The sequence below is a fragment of the Elephas maximus genome, chromosome 6 (genome assembly GCF_024166365.1).
Source record: "Elephas maximus indicus isolate mEleMax1 chromosome 6, mEleMax1 primary haplotype, whole genome shotgun sequence".
In the NCBI taxonomy this organism is placed as follows: Eukaryota; Metazoa; Chordata; class Mammalia; order Proboscidea; family Elephantidae; genus Elephas; species Elephas maximus.
In genome coordinates, this window is record NC_064824.1 from 48,780,416 (window position 1) to 48,799,796 (window position 19,381).

The following is a 19,381-nucleotide window of genomic DNA, read 5'->3' on the forward strand; positions in this document are numbered from 1 at the left end:
AAAAAACAGTTGCTGTAGAGTTGACTCCAACTCTTAGCTACCCTACGTGTGTTAGAATAGAACTGCTCTCCAAGGGGTTTTCAATGGTTGATTTTTTTTTTAAATAGATTGCCAGGCCTTTCTTCCATGGCACCTCTGGGTAGACTCAAACTGCCAGCCTTTTGGTTATCAGCGGAGCCCATTAACCATTTGCACTACCCAGGGACTACAGGGAGATGTGTACCTATATATTACTGATAATATTTACTTTTTCTTCCCTCTTTTACGTGTAACTTCTGGGGGAAGAGAGCAAATTGTAAAAGAACTGTAGGGTTTTCACTGGGAAGCTCTTTTCAAACAATTACAGATTGCTTAAAATATACAAATAAAAATATTCATTGGCACTAGTCAGAATCCTCGGGTGCGTTTCAGTTCTGCCTGTAACATGCAGAATCAGCCCCAGGGATACTCACGTCACTCTGGAGGTCATAGGCTTTCCGTGCATGAATGACATCATTCTGGTCGGGCAGGCAGGTCCATTCATGCAGGGGATGTTTGTAGTCCACATCACTGACCAAGGTCTGACATTTCTTGGCTAAGACGATACCAAGCATGTCCACGGGGCTGCTGTACCTTGTCTTGTATTTCTCAAATTCCTTCTTATACTCGCGGTCACTCTGCATTTTTGCAGCGTGGAGGGACCACATGATCTTGGGGTCATCACGTATGTTTCGGGCACCAATGTGGTGGCCCAGCTGCTTACGATAAGCTTCTTTGTATTTGTACTAAAAGAGAGAACCCAGTAATTAAGGAGGAAGCACCAGAGGATGTTCCCTGTTGTTCTTCCTGTTGTGAAGCCTTTCTATAAAATCCGTAAGACAAAAAGGGCGTTTCGTAAAACTTGCTGCCGTAATGCACACTGATGCATGCTTACTTCTAAAGAAAAGGATATTTTGCTAATTTGCACTTTACCACAGAATAACTCCCCAAAGATTCCCTTATATTATGCTAGACAATTACATGTCAACAAAAAGTGATACAAAGCAAACAATCAAAGGCGAGCCCAGTTAGAGTGATAAACCATGACAGTGTCTCAGAAGTCCATCATGTGGGTGAAGCCATCTGAGAACACACCTAAGGGATGTGTTTACATGATTCATACAAATTTTTTTCTAGGGCATTCTGAGAAATGATTGCTTCTGTACAAATCATCTAAGAAGGGTAGTCGTAAAATGGAAAAGTTTGCCGCCCTCAGGTTAATATTTAAGTTTTCCAGGAATCCGATGTCTTCATTTTTAGGATAAAGAAATACTAATTCTGTGGACCTCACAGCAAAGACACTTTCAGTCTTTCTGCTGCTCTGTGTCCTTCTTCAAGTGATGGAGGATAACTCCAGTAGGCCTGTTTCCTTCCTGGCTTTTTTGCCTTGAGTGTTATCACAAAGAGAGCTCATGGGGTTTTATCAGGACCCAACTTGTGTCCATCTGATTTTAATCAAGGCACACACTCTTGTTAAGACCAAAAGACAAGAGCCAAGGGAACAACATTCCTTCCCAGGCTTTACTGCTATGATGCTATGATCTTGGGCAAGTTGCCCACACACTGTCTGTCTCAGAGTCAAATTCTCTGCTTATACGATGAAAGGAGCTAAGATGGTAAGGATTAAAGTGACCTCTGCCTATATTCTAGTAATGTGATTTCCTATGCAGATGGCTGGCCTGATAGTAACAAATATTAGAAGTTGATTGGCCCTTACATCACTGGCAATCTCCCGGGAGGCCTTCGCAGCCACAATGGGAATGGCATCACTTCTCAAGTCATAGCCTTCTTTCTTGGCTTCTTCCATGGCCTGGCGATAGAGGCTCTGTGAAAAGAAATAGTAGCTTTCAGATATAGTACACATTCACTCTAAAAACGTATTTTTGGTCAAAGGAAGATTATTTCAGATGCAGAACCACATTAGTATACCCATTACCCATTGCCGTCAAGCTGATTCCAACTAATAGTGACCCCACAGGGAAGAGCAGAACTACCCCATAAGGCTTCCAAGGAGCTGCGGTAGATTCGAACTGCAGACATTTTGGTTAGCAGCCAAGCTCTTAACCACCATGCTACCAGGGCTCCATTACGTTGGTGTGTTCAGCCTTAAATAAAAAAGATCTCTCTCTCTCTCTCTTTCATTCTATTTATCCAAGGTTTTTATTTAATTTAAATGGAAATTTCAAATTCAGTAGATTTTAACACCCCAATTCTCTTTGCACAATTCCGTATAATTTTATACATTAAATCAATAGCTCTCGAATGTGTTTAGATTGTTCAGCACTTGCTCTTTTCGTGAAACAATCATGAAATGTTGATTTATTTAAGTCCAAATTTGAATTAGAGAGTTTTACCGGCAGAGAATATGCTCTTATAATAACATGTAATAATACTACTACCCTGTTATGATCACATGTCTGTACTCAGTGTTGTACTAACAGTTACTCTGCTAATATTGACTTGCCCGTCATTTATCAATTATGTCAACTGCTGGAAATTGCTGGAGGACACAGACAGGAAAAAGAAAACATCAAAGAATTAAGAAAGATTTATGAGTCAAAAACACAAGATGAATAAAATTTGATTTATAAATTCTTTTCTGTGAATTGAGAAAACACCACCTTTGTTCCATTTCTGTGGCCAAAACCAAGGCACACAAAGTAGGAACAACAGTGTTTTACGAGAGCAGAGTTTGAGAACCACCCCACTGAACAAATCATCTATACCAGTGGTCTTCAGCCTTTTGTGCTTTTGAACCACTTACAAAAATTTTTACCAACTCTGTGTTCTCTTAAGACAACATACATTTAAAAATAATTACTAGTCTTGGTATCCAATAATTCAAAACAAAAGAAATAAATATAATAAAAAAATATACATGTTGCTAAATAATTTTTTACATAATTTTATTCATTTTGTTGTCGTTTTTGAGAATACACACAGTAAAACATGCACCTATTCAACAGTTTCTACCTTTACCATTTACTGATATTGATTACATTCTTCTCGTTGTATAACCAACCATTCTCACCCTTTTTCTGAGTTGTTCTTCCCCCATTAACATAAACTCACTGCCCCATAAGGTTCCTATCTAATCTGTTGGGTTGCTGTTGTCAATTTGATTCCATATAGACAGTTCTTAATGCTCAAGGCAGGCCTTTTTTACCAGTTAAGCTAAACTATTGTTTGGTTTCAAGAAGCCTTCAGGGATATTTTTGGTTTAAGGTTTAAAGGTTGTCTCAAGGCAATAGTTTAAGGGGTTTACCCAACTTCCATGGCTCCAGGAAGTCTGAAGTCCGTGAGACTTTGAAATTCTGTTCTGAATTTTCCCCCTTTTGGCCAAGATTCTTTTATGGAACTTTTAATCAAAATGTTCAGTAATGGTAGCTGGGCACCAGGTAAATAATTTTTAAACATAAAAAGTATAAAGTTATTGGATTTTTAATGAGACTTTTGTAATGTATAGGAGCTCATTACTTTTGTAATGCCTTGACTGAAAAAAAGTTTTGGTGGACACTAATGACTTTGTCTCTTTGGCAGAGTTGTTTTTTTTTTTTTTTTAACTGCTCAGGGCATGCTGCTGAGGTGGCTATGCCTCCCTTCTTTTTCTTAATTTTTAAAATATAACATTTAAATGATCATATTTATGCAAATATTTTAATCAATATTTTTAATATTTTAAATGTATATTTTGAAAAATATCATGCTTACAGATAAGTTGCAAGAATAGTATGAAGGACACTCAACCACCCTTCACTTAGAATCACCAATTAACATTGGTGCCATATCAGCCGTACTTGCCTTATCTATCTCTTTATGTGTGTGTGTAGTGCTTCTTCTTTTATTATTATTATTGTTAATTGTTGAACCAATTAAGAGTAAATTGTAGACATCAGGACCTTCACCCTCAAATACTTCAGCATGTATCTCCTAAGAATAAAGACTTTTCGTGTAACCCTAATAAATTTCAAAATTTAATATTAATACCTAATATAAGAGTGTGAGGATGGTGCAGGACCAGGCAGTGTTTCATTCTATTGTACATAGGGTCACTATGAGTTGAAACTGACTCAACGGCACCTAACAACAACAATAATATCTAATATACAGTGAATATTCAAATTTCACCATTTATCCCAATAAGGTCCTTTACAGCAATGTTTTTTCTATCCAGAATCTAATTCAGTAACATGAGTGGTATTTAGCTCTCTAGTATTCTCTTTCCTCTTCTTTAATCTGGGTCTTTTTTTTTTTTGAAGTAAAATAAAAGCGACTATAAAAGAGGAAGTAGAATACGACTTCAACTACATGGGCATTGGTAGGGAGAAAATTTAGAAGAGTACATATGGAGGTTGAAGCTAAGTAAACTGATTTATTTAAAATAGTCCATGTCGGAATACCCCTTGGAAAATTTTCTTATAACCTCAGGGATACCTGAGGTTCAAAGACAGCTCATCTCTATACCCCAAAACAGAGAAAAGGCCCTAAAATCAGTTTATGATTGAATTAAATATATATATATATATATATATGATTGAATAACTTAATCTTAAATTAAACATTTTTCCTTTTCCTCTATTAAAAGCTTTACTGACTTGGTGAAAGCAGACATGGTATACTAGTAGATAGTCCTGGAAAGGAATTAGAAGTCACTTATGGTGTTAAGGGAGGAACAACAACGGCTTTATTTTTATTTCTCATTTATATTATTCAGTGTGCTTTTGATTGTCGAGGCTGTGTAACGAAATCTTAAATGTAAGAAAGCTTCTTAATAAGTGTGGCAGAAATAATTGAATTACTTCACTTTTACTCCCCATTCACAATTTAGACTGAAGTAAGAAAAAAAAATTTTTTTTTTTTTTTTTTTAAAGAATATTGGAATAGCACCTGGATTTTAATATGATGCAGAGGCATTTAATTTTTAAATGCCTAAGAGAATTTACTCTCCGGGTGGTGCAGTGGTTAAGAGCTTGCCTGATAACCAAAAAGTCAGCAGTTCAAATCCACCAGTCGTTCCTTGGAAACCGTATGGGGCAGTTCTCTCTGTCTCATAGGGTTGCTATGAGTCGGAATTGGCTCAAGGGCAGCAGATCTGATTTTTCTGGTTTTTATAATGTGGATTAATGAATGTGACAGCTCACATTCTTTTTGAGCTGAGATGTTACAGGAAAAAGCTCAAGTAACAAATAGAATAAATTTTTGTCTTTGAGATAAAATCCCAAGGCTATTCGTTCTCCTTCAAAATTTCTAGAAATGTTTCTTTTGCAATGGGAGTGTCAAACACTTTATTTTTCCTTTGAAGAATATACATTCAAAACTGTCCTTAGAGTATAAGTGAAAAAAGTTGTGTTTGAATCATCTCATGGCTTCAGGCCAAACAAATAGATTTATTTTTCCCAACATTTGAAAAAGATGCAGGGCTTCAAAGAAGGAAATTTTACTTATTGTCAGGATTACTTTTTAAAGCTTGTCTAGTAAGCTGTTTACCCAAGGGAGCTAGAACAGGTAACTGCAAATTTAAGAGAAAAAAAATTTTTTTTTAATATATTTGTTGAACGAAGTATAGAATGAAGTTACCACTGGTAATGGGCTGAGAAGAGATTCAGATGGAACATTCTGAAATCTAATCTTCAGAAAGCAGCTCTTAGGGAATTAACATAATCAGGGAGTTTTAAAGAAAGTAAAGCCAGCTGAAATTTTTAGAATTACAAGAGAGAAGAAAGTCCAATTTCCTCTCCACAGTCTGGGGGGAAAATTCTACCTCATCTGACCTAATTTAACAAAAGAGAGCAGCCCACAAGCTTCAGTCTGGGACGGAAACTAACTTCATGTGCCTGGGTGAGATGGACCTCCTGGGAGAAGCTAATCCAACAGAGAAGCTCTGTGGCCAAGAGAAAACTTGCTCATTCAAAAATGACTGAAGCCAAGGCCAAATCGAATATTTATGACCAGGCTTGTCCTTCGGTTTGTTTTACAATGCGGGAGACAGGGAAATTATATCCTCTTCATTTCGCTTGTCATGGTTATTTGATATAAGCATGCTTTCCCTTTAGGCCTGCATTCTTGCATTCAAATGTAACTAATCTGGATAGGATAATAAATATGGTCAAGTCTTGAAAATGAGTACTTAAATTACTGAGACTTCTCAGACAGAAGAAAATTGTGCCCTCTTTTTTTTTTTTTAAGAAAGGCACACAAACATGTAGGAAATTAGTATTCTTCTGGACTAAACCAGAGAAACTCTGAGGCAACTGGGCAAAAAGTTTTCCGCAGTGGTGTTGCTGGGCTGCAAAGATACGTAATGACACATTTACTGAGGCTAGAGAGACAGTTCATAGAAGAATGCACTTCATTGTTGTCGGGAAATTTTGAAATGGATGAATTTAAGAGTTCTCATTTGAATTCTTGTGAATAAGCCTCAAGGTATTTTGAGCATACTAAATAAATCTAATTTTCATGGCAATGTGTGTGGGAAGGGAAGAAATTAAAGTTTATTAAGCAACTACTCAGTGTCAGGTTCTATGTTGGGCATACTAGATATTCTACCCCATTTCATCATCACAGAAATTCGTCAGGGTAGGTGTGGAACTCATGGAACAAGCTTTGAGGCACATAATTAGTAGTCATTACAATAATTCTGTATTTAAAATTAAAATGGCAATATATCTCAGTCATTAATAGTTGACTTTGAGGGTTTTTTGCCCACTTTACATGGATATATTTTTGTGTTTATCTATTGCTTTAGCTTTCTATTTTTTGAATACAGTGATATGTATACTCAAGGCAGAGTAATGGGCCTAAAAAAACAAAACTAAGGTAATTGGCCCACATGAGGATTAAACGATAACTTCAGAATTATTACTACATCAGCAAACATCAGTGTGGGCAGATCAAGGAAATAAAACAAATGGTCTTACCTCACTATAATTTATTTTGTTTTTTCTGGCCAACGTAATTTCAGGTGTATCAGGCATGATGTGGATTTGGGTCTTGTCTTTGTCCCAGGCTTCTGTGTATAAGTGCTGTGAAATATAAAAAAGGTTAACATATTAGAAAAACAATGTTAATGTCAAATAGGAATTCCCAGTAAGAAACTAAGGCAAAGTTGAAAGCCAGCCTCCTCACTGTCTGTCCTGCATGTACGAAGAGCACTCTTTTCAACTCCTTTGATATTAAACAATATTTATTGTCACTAAATATTAATGCAGATTAAGATATGAAAAGAAATATATGTATGTATGCTTGTTTACAAGGTCAGCCTGCCTCCAATTAAAAGCAAATACTTCCTATGCATATATATTTATGTATATATATATATATGTCCATATCTGTACTGTGGCTATATTAACAAATCCATGTGTTTTTTTCTTGTTGTTGTTACTGTTTCTTTCTTCTTTTTTAAATTTTTTATTGTGCTTTAAGTGAAAGTTTACAAATTAAGTCAGTCTCTCACATAAAAACTTATATACACCTTGCTACACACTCCCAATTACTCTCCCTCTAATGAGACAGCCTGCTCTCTCCCTTCACTCTCTCTTTTCATGACCATTTCACCAGCTTCTAACCCCCTCTACCCTCTCATCTCCCCTCCAGGCAGGAGATGCCAACATAGTCTCAAGTGTCCACCTGATCCAAGAAGCTCACTCCTCATCAGTATCCCTCTCTAACCCATTGTCCAGTCCAATCCATGTCTGAAGAGTTGGCTTTGGAAATAGTTCCTGTACTGGGCCAGCAGAAGGTCTGGGGGCCATGACCACCGGAGTCCTTCCAGTCTCAGTCAGACCATTAGGTCTGGTCTTTTTATGAGAATTTGGGGTCTGCGTCCCACTGTCCTCCTGCTCCCTTAGGGGTTCTTTGCTATGTTCCCTGTCAGGGCAGTCATCGGTTGTAGCCAGGCACCATCTAGTTCTTCTGGTCTCAGGATGATGTAGTCTCTGGTTCATGTGGCCCTTTCTGTGTCTTGGGCTCATAATTACCTTGTGTCCTTGGTGTTCTTCATTCTCCTTTGAGCCAGGTGGGTTGAAACAAATTGATGCATCTTTGATAGCTGCTTGCTAGCATTTAAGACCCCAGACTGTCTGTTTCTTTAACTGAAAATGTAACTGGATAGGCCACCTGTAAATTTCTTTTTTGAGAAATGAAGATTGGCATCTGACTTGTTTATTCTATGCTTCCCTAGATACGTCACCAGTAAGAAAGGAACTTTGATGCCAAATCATGTACAACTCTCAGAGACTTCAGACAATTTGAACCCAAAACAGCTGCCCTACTTTTTACTCTGGCTATTTCATGTGAGATGTCAAAGCAGAAATTTCTGCATATATTTTCAGAAGCCTTAGGTAGCTGAACAGAAAAATCAGCCAAATCACTATACATAGGGTGGCAATTTAATTAGACAAAACAAAAGGCTAACTTAATTAATCACAGAGATTCCAAATGAAAGACAGCCCTGTTTTTATTTCTCCCAAATTTAGAGCTTACCTTGCTCATGTTGATGGCATTGCTCTTGGCCAGCACCTGTTCTGGAGAATCAGTTACACTGGTGAATTTCAGCTTGTCCGCAGGCTGGCGGTAGATGTTATCGCTCAGTATTTCCGCAGCTGTCTTACACCTGACCACATCCACAGACCCAATGGGGACCCAGCCAATGCCTCTCAGCCACTGGAGATCTGACTTATAAACATTCTGGTGAGATCAAACACAAATGCAGTGATTATTGGAGTTGTTATGACACTTGATTTCAAAAATGGAAGAAAAAGACTAGAAAACATGGATGGTCAAGCTTCATGTCTATGTCTTTTAAAATAGGAAGACTAAATTGGATATAGCCTCATGGTATTATGTTCTCTCTAAAAGAAAACTAGGGTAGAGCAAATGAGGGCCAGGGAGAAGAATATTAGCCCTTCTGAGGGTTCTATCTAAAGCTAAACCATTGTCTATGTGTTACTATCTATTACTATCACAAGTGTGGTCACCAGTGACATGTAGCAGGTCTTGGGTACTCACATCACTCTGGAGTTCGTAGGCTTGCCGAGCATGGGTGACATCATTCTGGTCAGGTAGGCATGTCCACTGATGCAGGATGTTCTTGTAGTCTATGTCACTGACCAAGGTCTGGCACTTCTTGGCTTGCACCACTCCCAGCATGTCCACTGGGCTACTGAACTTGGTCTTCCACTTCTCAAAGTCCTTCTTGTACTCCCTGTCACTCTGGATCTTGGCTGCATGCATGGACCACATCATCTTGGGGTCATCCTCAACTTTCCGGGCTCCAATGTGGTGGCCTAGCTGCTTGCGGTAACCATCTTTGTATTTGTACTGAAATAATAGTAGTTGTTTTTAAAATAAAAATGAATACAGAAAGAATTAAAAGTCTATTAATTTAAAAGTTTTTTTTTTTTTTTAAACTGGTAATTCTTCCAGAGAAATGGGATCATCTGAATACCAACTTCTTTTCTCACCCAAACCCCTGATTAGAATTCACAACAATACTCTGATGGAAGACAGGCCAAACTACATAGTCCTATGGTTTACGACATAAACTCCCTGGAAATAAAGGCAGCAACAATTATAAGAAGAGTAACCGCTCTTGTGTATTGCCTTTTTTTCATCTTGGGGCAGTGAAATCACTAATCCAGATATCCTACATATGGGAATGCTATTCTTGAGTCTGGAGGTACTGTATACACCCCCACCCATCCACCTATAACTTCCCGAATCTGGCTCTGCTGGCTTTCACTGGGTCACTTGATTTTAATAACTTTGGGTAGAGGTTCCCTGAAACGGGCTGCCTTGTGTTTTCTATCTGGTATGCCCTATTCCAGCTGAGATCAGACTTGACTGAAGTTTGGGGTTACCCACAATTGAGAAACCGTGTGAGGAACCCGTTTGTACACCTAGAAGAAAGCATTTTGGTAATGGTTGTGGTGAGTGTTGACTAAGGCTATTTACCCTTTACTTTGGGCAATAAACGTCACACAAATCCAAATACATATTTAAAGAAGTCTGAATTCTCCACCAAAGAACCTTCTTTCAGAGACAATGGAATGAGAAGTCTAGTTTTGCCATTTTATTGTTTTTGTTTGCTTATGTCATTCTGTTTCATTTAAAACAAACTCAAAAGTAAACACAAGGTAATTTTTCAAAGAAAGAGTTGGCAAAAATACAGAACTGGTTTGAGGAAAGGTGCATTTTTCTAGACTGGTCTAGACCAGATCTTTATCTGATTTGGAACTAATACATATACCAAGTTATTTTTAAACTCTTCTGGCCTTTTCCTATTTCTGTGGGGCAATGTGCTCAAAATATGGAGGTGAATTTCTCATAATTACATATATGAAAAATTATAGACTCAAATTCAATTTTATACTGAAAAAAAATGTTTAAGGCACCCCCTCCTTCCATAAAAAAAAAAAAAAAAACTTTTTTTTTTTTTTTAATGGGACCTGAATATTAAAGTTTTCTGGAGTAAAAAATATTAAAGAACCCCAGAGGCCATGGTCCCCTGACCTCCTGTTAGCCCAAGACAGGAACCATTCCCAAAGCCAACTCTTCAGACAGGGATTGCACTGGACTATGGGATAAAAAATGATAACTCTTGAAGAATGAACGTCTTGGATCAAGTAGACACATGAGACTATGTGGGCAGCTCCTGTCTGGAGGCGAGATGAGAGGGCAGAAGGGGCCAGAAGGTGGATGAATGGACATGAAAATAGAGAGTGGAGGGAAGGAGTGTGCTGTCTCATTAGGGGGAGAGCAATTAGGAGTATATAGCAAGGTGTATATAAATTTTTGTATGAAAGACTGACTTGATTTGTAAACTTTTAAAGTATAATAAAAAACTATTAAAGAGTTTCTTTAGATGAAACATTGATTTAGAAAGATAAGTCAATAAACATGTTCTAACGGGAACAACACAAAGCATCTTCCTGTTTTAATAAGTGTCCTCTCCCCAACCCCCCACTCCATCCTTTATATTAATATCTGAAGTGTTGCTACTCACATCACTAGCAATCTCCCTGGAGGCCTTGGCAGCCACAATCGGGATGGCATCACTTCGCAAGTCATAGCCTTTCTTCTTTGCTTCTTCATTGGCGAGTTTATACAGGTTCTACAGAAAAAGCAAGCCAGAGTTAAATCAGATGCTTTGACAGCAACCATTTGGAGATTATGAATTGACTTGTACCAGTTCATAACAAAAAGGATAGGAAACTAGAAACAATCTAAATATCTACCGATAGCGGGAAGTCAATATGCTATTCATATCAAAACATACTATACAGCAAATACACAAATGAGGTAAAGCAGTGGATATGAACATGGGCAAGCATCAATCTATACATAAGCTAAGTGAAGAGGAAATAGCAGAACAATATGTTTAATATTCATTTATGTCTAAAACTATATATACTTTAATTCATTTCCTTATTACTCAAAAATGGGCAAGCACATAATGGTTTATAATGTTTAAAAAAATTCAAGTATGATTTAGAACACAGTCAAGCTGACTCTAATCATAGCCGTAAGATTCTAAATCTTGGCTGATTCGTATTGGTAAAACATGCATCTAGAAAATAGGCTTTTACTTTAACAAAAATCAGTGAGCAGTGTTAATGGAGAACACTTCTTACCCATGCCTGAGATTCTTTTCTATAAGAGGGTCTCAATTATTCTCACTCTGGCTTTTCTCTGCTTCTTTACTTACTCTGCCCCTGGAGAGGTGTGGTGATTTGGTGATTTACCTAATTGTTAGGGTTGGGGTAACTGGCCATGCTCAGCTCAGCTCAGCTCAGCTCAGCTCAGCTCAGCTCAGCTCACACCTTCTCCTTGTAGGAACAAGCTTAATGCCCTCTTCTGCTTCTCCACGCTCTAAGCAGGGCCTCAGCCATGAGGAGGACAGCTTGTCCTGCCCCGGTGTGGTTTGTGCCTGGGTGACGAAACCTAATTCTGGGGTTCACTTAGAAGGCCCATTTGACTCTCATGCAAATGCGTTCTTTTAACTTTATCAGTAAAAAATGTGAGATTTTGGTCTCTATTTCTACTTCTTTGCTTTATTTCTTATTTTTTCCAGGACTCAGGTTGGGGAAGAGGTGCACATTACTGGAGGTCCCCTTGGTAGATTTGCTAGATTTAGCATATAAAAATAGAGCACGTTAAATTTGAATTTCAGATAAACAGTGAAGGTTTTTTTTTCAGCATAATTATGTCTTAAATGGGCCTGTATTTTATCTTTCAACCCTATGCCTTGGAAATGCCAAAAGTACTACTCTCAGTCCCACTGGCCCACACCAGCAATAGCCATGAACTGAAAAGACAACATGACTTCAGCTTGCCTGCAGAATCCTGTAGAATATTCACCCCAGAGATGGATGGGTGGACAGCTACTACGGGTTCATATGAAAGAGCCACAAGGACCATGACAGCTGAGGCCTGAGTATTTCTACAAAAATACGTATAACAAAACAACAACAAAACAAAAACAAATAAAATAAGTGTAGCACCATGGAATGTTGCCATTACCTCGCTGTAGTTGATTTTGTTCTGCCTTGCCAACATGATCTCTGGTGTATTAGGCATTATGTGAATTTGAGTCTTGTCTTTGTCCCAGGCCTCTGTGTATAAGCGCTACAGAAGAAAATAAGGCACTGATGGAAAACTATTTGAAATGGAAATTACAAAAAGTCAAATGAAAACAGAATTATTATTGACCTCATTAGGAAAAATAGACGAGACTTGTATATAAGACATTCAGTTGGAGGTTTGAGCCTTGCTGCTAGTTATCAAGCCTAAGAGACTGGGAATATTAGAAATTTTTTAGAGGATTTTAAGTATGAATTCACAAAGCTAGGAACCCTGGTGGCATAATGGTTAAGCACTTGGCTGCTAACTGAAAGGTCAGTGGTTCAAACCCACCCAGCTGCTCCACAGAAGAAAAGACCTGGAGATCTGTTCCCATAAAGATTATAACCTAGGCAACTCTAGGTCAGTTCTACGCTTGTCATTTAAGGTCACCATGAGTTGGTATAGACTTGATGGCACACAACAATAATTCAGAGAGTAATTGTGTCTCTACATCATCATGAATAATTTTGACTCCACACACTCGTGGCGTAGTGGTTAACTGCTACGGCTGCTAACCAAGGGGTCAGCAGTTCGAATCCACCAGGCACTCCTTGTAAACTCTAGGGGGCAGTTCTACTCTGTTCTGTAGGGCTGCTATGAGTCAGAATCGACTCAACAGCAATGGGTTTGGCTTGGGTTTTTTGTAGTTACTAAAGGATAATAATATCTTTTGGCACTGCAGAAAATTCTGCTTGAGGCACTGAAGGCTCACCTTGTTCATGTTGATGGCATTGCTCTTGGCCAGCACCTGTTCTGGAGAGTCAGTCACACTGGTGAATTTCAGCTTGTCCGCAGGCTGGCGGTAGATGTTATCACTCAGTATTTCCGCAGCTGTCTTGCACCTGACCACATCCACAGACCCAATGGGGACCCAGCCAATGCCTCTCAGCCACTGGAGATCTGACTTATAAACATTCTGCAAAGAGGAAAAAGACAGTAACACTTTATCAAGACTGAGATTTAGGGTGAAGATGCAAATGAAATCAATAATCAAGTGCAGTTCTGTTTTCTTTTCATAGAAAACAAATTTAAAAGAGGAAGTATGTTTAAGAAATGACCCAGAAATGTCTCCCACCCGTAACAAAAAATCATCAGCTATTTCAGGCTTTTACGAGAGGGGTGATTCCAACTAACATCTTTGGTCAGTCAGTTCAGAGAATGTTGCTGTAGTTATGATGTCCAGGTGCATAGGAACAGAATGCCAACCCAGAGTGAGAGAAACCACGTACATGTCCAACGACAGGCTGCTAATAAATAAATTTTAGACTTAGCCATATGCAACTACCTATAGCTATTAAAAGCCCTGTTTTCTAAGGATATTGATGGCATGTAGAAATGCCATTAATATAACATTAGATGGAAATGATAGTACATAAAAAAAAGCCACATATATATAAAAAGTATTAAAATGTTAAAATAGCAAAGATGTCACTTTAAGGACTAAGGTGTGCCTGACCCATGCCATGGTGTTTTCAATTGCCTTATATGCTTGTGAAAGCTAGACAATGAATAAGCAAGACTGAAGAAGAATTGATGCCTTTGAGTTATGGCGTTGGAGAAGAATGTTGAATATACCATGGACTGCCAAAAGAACAAACAAATCTGTCTTGGAAGAAGTACAGCCAGAATGCTCCTTAAAAGCAAGGATGGTGAGACTTCATCTCACATACTTTGGACATGTTATCAGGAGGGATCAGACCCTGGAGAAGGACATCATGCTTGGTCAAGAAGTGGGTCAGGGAAAAAGAGGAAGACCCTCAACGGAATGGACTGACACAGGTGCTACAACAATGGGTTCAAGCATAACAACAATCATGAGGATGGCGCAGGACCGGGCAGCGTTTTGTTCCGTCATACATGGGGTGGCTACGAGTCAAAGCTGACTCGACAGCACTTAACAACGACAACAACATGTAGGAGTGGGCTTTTTTAGTGGTTGGATTCTGTTGGATTATTATTGCCTTCAATGTGCTGTTTCTTTTATTTTAAATTTTATGGTATGCTCTTTTTTTTTTTTTTTTTTCCAAAAAGAAGTAGCTAAAATATAACAATGATGAAGAATCCCTGGAGCTCTGAGGCAGATCTTTGATGGATATAACACTGTCCGAGATTCAGGGCAATAAATGGCCATTTCATTGGTTCAGGGCCTGGTCCTTTCTCACCAACTTCTCAGGACAGGAAGCATGAACTCCTTTCCAGAATCATCTTCCCATAACCTTATTGCTCACTTAATTTGAAATCCTTTTCCTACTTACATTTATATGTTTCCTTCAAGTATTCATAACTAGTTCACAGCCATGGAATTGACCTTGTTTGAAAGTTTTCACCTCTAATAGCAATTAAGTAGAAAATAGAAACTGGTATTTTGCAGTGTAAACAAAAATTTCATTAGAATTTCCCTAAATTGACTAGTTAAAAAAGTTACTGCCCCCTAAATAACAACAGCAAGAAGGAAGACAATAACATTTTCTACCTCTGGAGTGCCTTTTAACCTTCAAATGCTTTCCATGTTATTAAGATCACATTACAGGGTGAGGAAGGCACGATAGAAAAGGCGCTCAAAAATCGATGGATAGAAAGCAGGCTGTCAATGCTGTCATGCCATTGGTGACATCAGCCATTGTTAACCACCTCTCATGTGCAGGCAAAGCCTTTCTTCTTGGAGAGAATTATAAAACACAAAGTTCGGTATGTCGTAAACTGCAGAACAAGCGTGGGAGTTTTCACAAGTGGGCTGTATAGTTTCAAGGAACAGCCAATTAATGTATAATTGTTATTAATTTATTTTATTCTCCAAAGCCTAATGCTTAATAATTCCTGCAAACATTTATAAAATAAAATGTATAGTGCAGGAAATGTGCTTTTCACACCCCAGCAGGTAGCTGTGACTCCTTCACAAAGACAGCCCAGCTAAGAGGCAGGAAGTGTCAGTGAAATGATATAAGAGTTTACAGGCGCAGTGACTTCTTTTGTTTCATGCGAAAACGTTAAGCTTTTTAACAGGCACCAGCACTCTAATCCACCACCTGTCCGTCAGTTTGTCATAGTATAATGGCTGGCAAGTGGTTATGATGCTAGAACCTATGCCACCAGTATTTCAAATGCCAGCAGGGTCACCCATGGTGGACAGGTTTCAGCAGAGCTTCCAGACTAAGACAGACTAGGAAGAAAGGTCTGGCAATCTACTTCTGAAAATTAGCCAACAACAACCTTATGGATCAGGACAGAATATTGTCCAACTCTCTTAGGACACCTCATCAGGAGGGATCAATTGCTAGAGGAAGATACCATGTTTAGTGAACTAGAGGGCCAATGAGGGCATGGAAGACCCTGTGTGAGATGGATTGACACAGTGGCCATGACAATGGACTCACACATGCTGGGGATTGTGAGAATGAAACAGAATTGGACAATGCTTTGTCCTGTAGTATGTAAGGTCAACGTGATTCGGTGCTGACTCAATGGCAACTAACAATAACAACAGCATTCTCATACTTACAGTCTCATTTGTTTTTCAAGGAAGCCAAAAGCTACTTCTAGAAAAATTGTTTTGAAATAAAAAATTGTTTTTTCCCCCTTAAAAGAAAGTGTCTCCCTCTGGTGAGCTCTGAATTCTAAATTGCTTAACTCCAGTTTTGTTTTTATAAGACCAAATCTAGCACATATTTATAATAAAACAATAAAACTATACTCTAATTCAAATCTCATTCACTGACCAATAAATCCTAGCTTGAGTAGGCTACTGGATCATATATAAAGGATAACTTTCATATAGTTTAACTTATTTCTACACACTGCTATATTATCGATACTCGACTCACGTCACTCTGGAGGTCATAGGCCTGCCGAGCATGGGTGACGTCATTCTGGTCAGGTAGGCATGTCCACTGATGCAGGATGTTCTTGTAGTCTATGTCACTGACCAAGGTCTGGCACTTCTTGGCTAGCACCACTCCCAACATGTCCACTGGGCTACTGAACTTGGTCTTCCACTTCTCAAAGTCCTTCTTATACTCCCTGTCACTCTGGATCTTGGCTACATGCATGGACCACATCATCTTGGGGTCGTCCTCAATGTTCCGGGCTCCGATGTGGTGGCCAAGCTGCTTGCGGTACCCATCTTTGTATTTGTACTGAGATGAAAATATACAAAGCAGGCTTTCATTACATAAGTTCTCAGAAGCCACATATATGTGCACATTCATCTTGCATAAGCCATAGTGTAATTCGCTAATAAGCACCAGCTCAAGCCAGTATCCTGGCCTTTACCCTGGAACCTTACAGAGGTAGTAACATAGACAGAATTCCTATCATTTTAATTATAGCTAAGATCACCTATGTCCTAATAACCAGGAACAGTTCTGAGGCAGGAAGCACACACAGTGGCCTGAGAGGTCACCTGTGGACATGGGGGAGAGGGTGTCTGAAACAGGGCACCTGGAGAATTGGATCTTATGCACTAAAAACATGTGAGAAAAGAGATTCACTTGGTGACATTGTATGTGTAATAAGCAATAAAATGAGTGGTCGGTCCCGCAAGCATGAAGTACACTAAGCCAAGGACTACCAGCAGTAGCAACCAAAGAGAATTTACTATCTCATAAAAAATTCATGCATTCGGTAAAGGTCGCAAATTTTAGGCATCACTTTGAAAACGGGTTATACTAGTGAAGGTGACACAGCAACCTAGCTGGTTAGATCATGCTCCTAATAAGGTCATGGGTTCTAGTCCCACTGGGCCAATCATGTTTTTTTTTCATTCTCTGTCCAATGACTTCATCCCTGGAATTGGAGCCAACTCTATAAAAAATACATGATTCTAGTCTCAAAGATGACTGAGTGAGAAAGTATAGATGAGTCAATAGGAGGCAGTATGGCACAATGGTAAGGAATGAGGGAGTCACTACCTACCAGGAATGTGATTTTAGGCAAGGTGCTTAATCAATCCATAAAAGGTGTATAATGGAGTATCTGCGCCCTAGAGGTCTTTGAAGAATATGTGAGATAATGCATGCAAAGTTCTTAGCACAGAGTTCTCAATACGTTTTATTATTTCGCTGTTTATTACTCTTGGCATAAATCCATTTGTGAAATGTGCCAACATACATAAACTAAAGTGAGTCACTAACATGATCTTCCAATATAAAGGGCAGTATATTACCATATTCCCAAATAGTGGGATTTTGAGATCAGTTGTCTATTGCTCAAGAATCCCTGAGGCACCAGGTAATGATAATGTTATCACTCTGAAAGGTATGTGCTACAGAACCTGGAGCTACTGTCAAGGGGGTAAGCTTGGGCCAGTAACCACCTCTTGTACTGATCAGCTGTCTTCTTTTCATAATCTTATGAAGGTAAATTATACTGTATAAAAAAATGCTACATGAAGCAGGACTCTGATTCTCACTGGGAGTACTTACATGTATGAGTTACATTTTCTGCAAGCACAGTGGTAGTTTTTATAAGCATCTCCAAGCTCACAGCTGCACTTAACATTTTATACATGAATGGATGTTTCTCTAGACTTGGTGGTCCAGTTCTCACTGAAGATGCTATGGCCTACAGGTTACAAATGCCTTGGATGTACATCAAATTTTTCTTTTCTCTCAAATTAGTTTTTTTTTTTTTTAGAAATACCAAATATATTAGGATGTATTTTCAAAGGTCTGGGGAAGTTCTTTTTAATGAGTTAGTTCAATGAGAACAACACTTCAGATTGATCACTTCCTTAGAGTAAAATTGACAACTCACGTCACTAGCGATGTCCCTGGAGGCCTTGGCTGCCACGATTGGGATAGCATCAACTCGTAAGTCATAGCCTTTCTTCTTTGCTTCTTCATTGGCGAGTTTATACAGGCTCTAAGTTTGGGGGAGGAAAAAAAGGTTAGATGCTGATATTCATTCCAAAACTTGACAGAGGACTGAAATAATCCACAGAGTCCTACACAGAGAAGTGTCTATTGTCAATCATCTTACTTGTGAGACTTCTACACCTTCTGCATTTTTGCTGAAATTGACACTTAAAAATGATATCAATGGAGAAGGCTGTATCTTTTCTTTTATCTTAAAACTTATGTTTATGCTTAAATAACTATACATAAATATACATCTCATATATTGTTTTAATTTTTTTTTTTAGTTAAAATGATGAATCATATTTTTAAAGTCCTGGAATAATTAAAGTTAAAACTCATAGGCCTAAAGTGGCAAAATATGGAGAGGAGGGAAAGGCTTGATTCGCTGTTGATTATGACAATTCAATTCACATTTATTAAGTACCGACTCTGTGCCTATGACTGTGCTTGGTTACTTAGGAATCCAAGATGAGCCTGAGACCTCCCCTCTCTTCAAGATTTCTGGGAAAACTGATAGAAGGACTGACAAGCTATGGAATCAACTGCTGAAAGTCAAGTCATGAGAAATAATTTAACCACAGCATTAAAAGAGCTCTGGGAAGGAGTAATTTATTCTGAATTGAGAATCAGGGAAGCTTCTGAAGAGGAGGTGACCTTGAAGTTGGGCCTTGAGTGATAAGTAAGACTTCAATAGACTAAAATGGCAGCCAAGGGCAGACGGGATGACATGATTCAATGCACAGGGGAGTGAAAGTGCAGGGCTGTTGAAGGAATGGGGTAAGATCCCCAGGGAGAATGGCAGGAGGACTGAAAAGAAGTCTGGGTTAGACTGTGAGGATCTAAGTGCTAAGCTAAGAAGTTTGTGCTTAATTCTATAGAAAATAGGA

The 19,381-nt window shown here is 38.6% G+C and overlaps 1 protein-coding gene across 50 annotated transcripts in view; it reads right to left on the reverse strand.

The window, feature by feature from the left end:
- NEB (nebulin) overlaps positions 1–19,381 on the reverse strand; it is a 249,303-nt gene that overhangs the window by 111,614 nt on the left and 118,308 nt on the right. For 49 of the 50 annotated variants that reach the window (XM_049887235.1, XM_049887234.1, XM_049887223.1 and 46 more), the window contains 10 exons: positions 18,391–18,498; positions 16,461–16,772; positions 13,352–13,555; positions 12,538–12,642; positions 11,021–11,128; positions 9,025–9,336; positions 8,500–8,703; positions 6,936–7,040; positions 1,736–1,843; positions 453–764 (listed from right to left, as the gene is read on the reverse strand). In XM_049887235.1, coding sequence (XP_049743192.1) covers positions 453–764; positions 1,736–1,843; positions 6,936–7,040; positions 8,500–8,703; positions 9,025–9,336; positions 11,021–11,128; positions 12,538–12,642; positions 13,352–13,555; positions 16,461–16,772; positions 18,391–18,498 — 1,878 coding nt within the window. The remainder of the gene's footprint in view (positions 1–452; positions 765–1,735; positions 1,844–6,935; positions 7,041–8,499; positions 8,704–9,024; positions 9,337–11,020; positions 11,129–12,537; positions 12,643–13,351; positions 13,556–16,460; positions 16,773–18,390; positions 18,499–19,381) is intronic. The other variant, XM_049887206.1, reaches the window with a different exon arrangement.